This window comes from Homalodisca vitripennis, chromosome 3, assembly GCF_021130785.1.
Source record: "Homalodisca vitripennis isolate AUS2020 chromosome 3, UT_GWSS_2.1, whole genome shotgun sequence".
Classification (NCBI taxonomy): domain Eukaryota; kingdom Metazoa; phylum Arthropoda; class Insecta; order Hemiptera; family Cicadellidae; genus Homalodisca; species Homalodisca vitripennis.
In genome coordinates, this window is record NC_060209.1 from 156,118,746 (window position 1) to 156,126,738 (window position 7,993).

Here is a 7,993-nt window from a genome sequence, read left to right on the forward strand (position 1 = left end):
CTGTTTTTTAGGCTGGGTTTGGCAGATTCCCTCTGTAATATCTTGTGTGATTTGGTCATTATGTTCTGATGAGTCATGGATTTCGGTGGACAGTATTTTTGTGTAGGATTGGCTGATTCCCATAGTCATATCAGGTAGCAGATTTTCAGTTTTGTTGGTACCTACTGTGTTCCTGTTGCTGTTATATTGTGCATAAGTCGCTGTCATTTCTTGAGTCTTGTGAGCTTGGTTTTCCAGAATCTGGCCTAGACCTTGAGTCGTACAGGAGATTTTCTGTTTTTCTGTACGCGTTTGGCAGTCTCCCACAGTCTTAAGCAGTTCATTAGTTGTCAAAAGTATCTGTCTTTGTGTAACCATAGGATATTGTTTCTGGGATTGTGTAAGTTTAGCCATTTGTAGTGAAACACTGAAATAGTTCTTCTTTCCTCTATTAGATGGTGTATTATTTTGTTTGGTTGGCATACTTTTTTTAATTATTTTATGATTTTGTGTTTTAAGCATGCTTTGTATTTCTGAGTTAGACGGAGGCTCAGTATGTCTTTTTTTGATTTGTCCTGCCAAGTCCTCAACCGTACGTTCTAAATTATCTTGCCTTACTTTTAATTGAGCAAGTTCCATCAGCGAGTCTGAGGAGTAGCTTATGGGCTGAGAGATGTAATGAGTGAACGGTTCAGTTTGGGAATCATTGTTTGTACGATTCGGCAATTCTGATTGAAGTGTTTCTTGTGAGCTTAATTTTTTCTCAAGATTTTTTATTGTATTCTCTAGGTGATTTATCGTTTTAGTATGATTATCAACAAGTTGTCCTTGTTTGTAGTCGTGCTCTTCAAAGACGTTTTGTGTGTCTATGCGAAGTTTTTTTTCTCTTTCCAGTTGAGCCTGTATTTCAGAGATATTCTGTAATAGGTCTTCAATTTTATTCAGATATTTATTCTCTTCGTTTTCCATTCTCCCAACCTTTTCTTCCAAAATTTCTAGTTTAGCTTCTAATCTAATATTTTTTTCTTTCAAAAGATTATTTTCCTCAAGGAGTGCTACTCCTATTTTTGCAGCCATTTCTAGTTTCTCATCATTATCCTCTAAGTTATGTAGATTATTATTTTCATTCAGACTGCTTTCCAGTTCGTCTATTGATGTGCACAGACGATCTAGAGGCTTTGAGGAGCCAGGAGTAGTTAAAGCAGTGGCATTGAGCTCTCCTATGCCACTGCTCCCAGTGGCATTGAGGAACTATCAGAGAGTAGTGGGTTAACTTGGAGCTCGGTTCAGCGAATTTTAACAGGAGATTTAGGACTGAAAAGGGTTGCTGCCAAATTTGTTCCTCGACTTCTGACTGACCATCAAAAGGCACATCGAGTTGAAACTTGCCGACTTCTGAAAGAACACCTCGAAAATGATCCCGATTTTCTGGAAAAGGTAATTACTGGTGATGATTCATGGTGCTATGGTTATGACCCAGAAACGAAGCAACAGTCAAGCCAATGGAAGTCGCCATCTTCACCTCGTCCAAAAAAATGTCGGCAAGTCAAATCAAACATCAAAACCATGTTGATTTGCTTTTTTGATGCTAAAGGCATTGTTCATTCTGAGTTTGTTCCTCCAGGTCAGACTGTCAACCAAACATTTTATTTGGAGATTTTAAGAAGATTGCGCAACAGTGTTCGCCAGAAAAGACCCGATTTGTGGCAGACTGGAGACTGGTTCTTCCACCACGACAACGCACCGGCACACACAGCCATCTCAGTTAGGGAGTTTTTAGCCAAAAACGGCATGGTTCCGCTGCCCCACGCACCTTACTCGCCTGACCTCGCTCCATGCGACTTTTTTTTATTTCCACACATGAAAAGAGGCTTGAAAGGTCAACGATTTGACAGCGTTGAAGAGGTTAAGAAAAAAACGAAGCTCGAGCTTGCAGCCATTTCTAAAGATGACTCCAAAAAATGTTTTGATCAATGGAAATACCGTTGGGACAAGTGTATTAGTTGTAATGGAGATTATTTTGAAGGAGATAAGGTCGTATTTAAAAAAAATTAATAATATATAATTTTTATAAAATAATTCCGGGTTTTTTTTGGTACCCCCCCTCGTAAGTCAAGATTTACTCATATTACACTACGGCAGCAGTCAAAACTCTTATTGTGTTTCACTAATTCAACTAGCAATTGTGTTAATGATAAACTTTTTAAATAAGTCAGAAATGACATAAGTTGTGTTGTTGTATGTTGCGTTCAAATATGTAGAACAGTGCAGTGAACAAACACCTGCTGATGTCCTTCAAATAAAAAGATGACTAATCATCGCCACTGGCAGTGTGAGAAACAATAAAAAAATTAACAAAATCACAGAGTTAAAAAAAATATATAACAATCTGTAAGTATTCATTAATGCTACATATTGCAAAAACAATAATTTTAAAAGGAAATAAAACAAAGTATAACTTACTGAAATTGTTTTGTATATATTTCATTAGCCCTACGAAACCATTCTAGCATATTATTTTAAATTAATTGGGTTAAAAAAAATTCATATCCGAAATAGGTGTTCCTTCTTTATTTTGACTACCCAGGGTTTCACTAACTTATATACAGGATGAATAATAAGTATGGCTACACCATATTAACTTTTTTTTAAATGTACCTAGAAAAACCAAACTCAACATTGTACTTTTCGATTAGTATCACACGTTTGCCACGGCCCCCAAAATACCAAATTTTGGGCCAAACTTATAAATGTTAAACGTAAACCGTCATTAGGCTGCAAATAGTTTTAAAGGCCTTTATTAAAAAAAAAATAGTGAAACAGTGGTTGCTATATGTTAAAAATGTTGTTATAAACAAAGTTATGACATTTGAACTCGTTTTAATGAATCATTTTTTACTATGTACAAAAGTGAAACATATTCGTTTTACAAATGGGAATGTTTGTAAAATCAAAGTTCATTTGCCCTACTAATATAAGTGTTTTCATAGCAGAAGCCGAAATCGCTCTAAATATAGTAGTAATATTTAATAATGCTGTATATTAAAAATTATTCGAATCGTGATTATAAATGTATGTGGAGGGAAAACGAAATATGAACAATTACATTTAATGGAATAAGTACATGTGTTGTTAGGTTAATATAGATGACAAATATCAATATATTTTTGTTAATCTGATTAACATACATTGAAGTAAATCATTTATATACTGACCTTACTAATAGCTTTGATACAATCACTCCTCCAGGTCTTGCGAACCTCAGTTTTGTCAGGCATCCGGACATTTCTCATATCAAGATGTTTAATACTGACACACTTCAAAGCGGTTGCCAACCCATCCCAATCCTGCACTTGTGAGTTCTTCAATTTCACAGTCTCCCACTGTAACCAGGTCATTATCTAATTTTAACAAGAGGGCTGTCCAGAAAGTAACCAGACATTTTGAAAGAACAAACTAACAACATGAAAGAAATTACTACTGGGAAAGCTACATTTGTAAGCTATTTTTCTATGTAATCCCTGTTAAATTGAGGCACTTATCATGGCAAAGTAAAAGTCTTTTTATTCCAACTTTGAAAAAATATATAGTAGAATTTACTACTAGAGATTCACTAGTTAATGTGAATATCAAGTTTAGTTCCAGTTCACCTTCCTCTTAGTGCAGCGTCTGCAATCTGACACTGTCTCAGACCTGACCTGGGATCTGAAGTCATGTTCGTCTGAAGAAATCCATAAAAAATTGACGACCAAAACGAACTCCCTACATTGCTTCAACACCAGTGACACCCAGTCTACAAAATACAACAATATAGTGTATGTTAGGTGAAGAAGTAGTCTCATTGTCTTATCAGGTGCATAATTGAGTGCACTACGATGTTTTTGACAATTTCTAAGCACGGTGGAGCAACCGAGTTTTCTACACATAACGTAGCTATGGTAGGAAGAGTTAGTTCAATGTGAATGTTGAGTTTAACTCCTATGCATCAGATTCCGGATGCTGCACTAAGAGGAAGCTAAACTCAACATTCACATTGAATGAACCCTTCCCACTAAAGCTGACTGATAAAAAACAGCAAAAAGTTCAACATTACTATCAAGAATTCTTCATTATGAGCCAGGAAAGATTGGTGGAAAGAGTGGTTACATGGCACTAAAGCTGGCCTGTATGAAAGATGATTGAACATCTCCCATTAAAAAGCTGTTGTGTAGAATTAGCTGTGTGTGTGGACTTGCATTGTCCTGAAGAAACAAAAGTGAAGAAGTAGTCTCATTGTCTTATCAGGTGCATAATTGAGTGCACTACATTGTTTTTGGCACAATTTCTAAGCACAGTAGAGCAACCGAGTTTTCTACACATAACGTAGCTATGGTAGGAAGAGTTAGTTCAATGTGAATGTTGAGTTTAACTCCTATGCATCAGATTCTGGATGCTGCACTAAGAGGAAGGTTGGTGGAAAGAGTGGTTACATGGCACTAAAGCTGGCCTGTATGAAAGACGATTGAACATCTCCCATTAAAAAGCTGTTGTGTAGAATTGTCTGTGTGTGTGGACTTGCATTGTCCTGAAGAAACAAAAGTTATGAGCTCAGTTTTTCCCTACACTTGTTTTGCGTCGCCCACAGTTTCTGCAGTGTTTCATAATACCTTTCTACATTGATTGTCAAGTCTCATTCAAGGAAATCAACCAAATCACAACCTTATTGCTTAGAAAAGTTGCTGTGACCTATCTACAGACAGATTTTTGAAGTATTTTCATTTTTTTTTTTTTTTTTTTTTGAAGAATGCGTTTGTATCCCATCCAATAAAGTGCCTATTCGTGTCACTATTAACATGCTTTACCTATGTTTTATCAGCAGTTATGATTGGATCGAGAAGCTCATTATTGTAGGTATTTATAACAGCTTGATAACACGAGCTTGTTTGTATAAGTCTTATAAAGCCCTATGTCATTTATTTTAGTACACAAAATAAATTATTCAATAACGTTTAATATATACATTAAATCTTTTAGTTTGACTATGTCCATGTGTGTTCTATAGTTGTGTACAGTTATTATGTATGCTATGTTTAGCAGTGTGAAACTGCCCATAGATTCCATTCATAGAAAGAACTAATCCTCTGTCACAAATCCTAACCTAGTTCATGAACTACTCCTGACCTAGTTTCTGAACTACCATTAACCTAGTTCCTAAACCAGTTCAATTAACAAAACTAAATTAATTTTATTATTTGAAAAAAAATCTATAGAATCTACTTAACTGGCATTCTAAAACTAAAAATAATGGTTTTCATGAACAAAGTATACCTACTTTCACAGGCCAAATGCAGAAAAACAAATCTATAAATGACCATATCTCAAAAACATAGGTGCAGGTTTCGATAAAACTTTCTATACACATTCAATACATGGTCTACTGTATTTTGTTACTACCCTTATTCTTAGGCCGTGCCTATTTTCGGAGATTTATTGATTTTACATGTCAAATACTGAAAAACGAAATCTATGTATGGCTATACCTCAAAAACGTATGAGCCATGAATTGTGTACATCCTTCACAAAAAATAACAAGTAATTCAGGATCAGGATTGCGTTTTTGTGTAACTGCTAATTTGGAGAGATGAAAATTCAAATCTGAATAATATATCAAATCGTTCAATAGTAAATCGACTAAAAATGGTAGGCCACTTACTAAATTCTCTAAAGTTTTTGTTTATTTCTAACTAATTAACCATTTAATTATACTGATGCATACTGCAAAACCATATTAATAGTTTTTAATTGTATAATTAATTCTTGACTATAGTATTGTATAAATAATTAATCAGCCATATGATGAAACCACAGTTAAATTCCTGTTTTACAAAGTCTTTTTAGTCCAATAAAATTTTAATTAATTGTCATAATTATCATAATAATAAAGAAATTTTATGAACAATGTAAAATTAACAATTGAAAAGTTTGTCTTAAATCTACCAAATGATACTCCTAATCATCACAAAATAAAGTATACTGTAGTAACAAGGCTAAGCAGATATAATGATAAGCTTTAAATACAATACGGTAGTAATGAAGTCCATTAGTTAATGCAGGTTTGGTAAGTTGTCATCTTGACAATTCAAAACACCAATTTGTGTGAAATGTGGCAACAGTTCATTTTTTCTACATCTGTGTATGTGCCAATTTTTGACCCTGATCCAGGTGCATGAGTGGAGGGTATAGATGCTACCGCTATTATTTCAGTGTGTTCTGTGGTTGAACAGTCCCTCCGGTGACCCCTTTAACTCGTACATAAGTTTTACTTTATATTGCGTAGTCCTGTTGACGAATCTTTACTTGATTAATTGAACCTTTTGGTGATGAACAATACTTCATGTATTCTATTTACATTGTCATTATGAAACAATACAATGTTCTATTTAAAATACATGTTTCCAGTCGTATGTTAGTGCTTTTTTGTTTTGCTTTTATCCACAATGCATTACCAATTCAACCGGCAACAAGCCTGAAATAATTATTGAGTGTTACTACTGTACTACACTCATTTCACCAAATGTACCACACAAAACTGTCGACCAGCAAAGAAACATGACGCTGGCCTCTCTGCATCTGCATCGTGACAGGAATGATCAATATCATTTTAGTTAATTCTAAAATGCTATGTCATCTATGTGCATAACAAGGTATCCAAATGAGAAGGTCCTCTTACAAGAATAAAAATTGCAAAGGAAATCAGCTGTGAGCTTCTTTGGGCTTGGATGTAACATTGTTTACAAATGCCCAACTTCAACAAACCATTGTGAGAATTCAAGTAGAAGAACCGGCAGCTCGTTCAATCCCCGACCAGGAGCAAGGACGAAAAATATGCAGCTGTATCCTTTAAAAACACGCTGGATGAACAACCCACTTCTGGGAGAGTTGTTGGCAAGCAATGTGTGGGGAGCATCAAAAACAATTCTACAAGGACTGCACAATCTAGCATACATTGATAAAACTATGTTCCTAGTATCACCCTTACCAATCTAGGGTTAATAATAGTCCTTATTTTAGTAATTTAGTGTATTTAAATGTTGTTCATAAGCACCAGCCACTAGGGAACATTATTAAAACATCGTTGCCCAATGGAGAGATTGATGACCGCTTCCCAGTCAGTGTCAGTGAGCAACAGTTGCTGAGATAACTTTACCGCAATCTGGCAGAATAACACCACCACAACTCCTTGCCGCTAAACAATTTCCACCTACAATAAAATTCTAGTCGCCTAATAAATTTTAACTACTTAACTAGGTTAGAAAATATATATTGTGAACAACTTTACCGCAATCTGGCAGAATAACACCACCACAACTCCTTGCCGCTAAACAATTTCCACCTACAATAAAATTCTAGTCGCCTAATAAATTTTAACTACTTAACTAGGTTAGAAAATATATATTGTGAACAAATTTAGTACAATGTGTAAATATACAACATTTTTCATTGTAACAAACAAGAGGTTTGTGTATTTGTTTCGTCATAGGGCTTAACAAAGTCATGTTCATACATTGCGACAATGAACTATGAAATGTCAACGTTTTACGTATACTAAATATGAAATAGTCATACTCTATAATTCTAATTAATGACAAATAACACGTGCTTACCTCAGAGAACATCGTGATATAATAATTAACTATTAATTAATTAAATAATCCACGGACACAACAAACAAATAGGACTTAAGAGTGAACGCCGGTCTGACTCACTGCTTATTTGGTGCACTACTGTCAACTGTGGTAGTGTAGTGGGGGAGAGCGGAAAGGAGGGAGAACTCGCAGTCTAAACATGAAATCAAACAGCTGATTTCCAACTACAACTTGGCGTATCATCGGCGCATCCAGCAAAATCAAATAAACTCATTGAAATGGAATGCTTTTACTAGTCTTCTTTTGAATTTTCCGGTTGATATAATTGCTTGTTTGTTTTGTATAATATTAAGATCAGTTCTGGATCCATTGAAATTATATATATATAA

At 34.9% G+C, this 7,993-nt stretch overlaps 1 protein-coding gene across 3 annotated transcripts in view; it reads right to left on the reverse strand.

Annotated features, from left to right (window-relative positions):
• The window catches only part of LOC124357691, a 48,030-nt gene extending 40,251 nt beyond the window's left edge, over positions 1-7,779 (reverse strand). For 2 of the 3 annotated variants that reach the window (XM_046809685.1, XM_046809682.1), the window contains exons 1-2: positions 7,623-7,779; positions 3,195-3,362 (exon numbers count right to left, since the gene is read on the reverse strand). In XM_046809685.1, coding sequence (XP_046665641.1) covers positions 3,195-3,362; positions 7,623-7,634 — 180 coding nt within the window. In that variant the 5' untranslated portion in view covers positions 7,635-7,779. Of the gene's footprint in view, positions 1-3,194; positions 3,363-7,165; positions 7,431-7,622 lie in introns of those variants that run through there. The other variant, XM_046809683.1, reaches the window with a different exon arrangement.
• Positions 7,780-7,993: the final 214 nt, after the last annotated feature.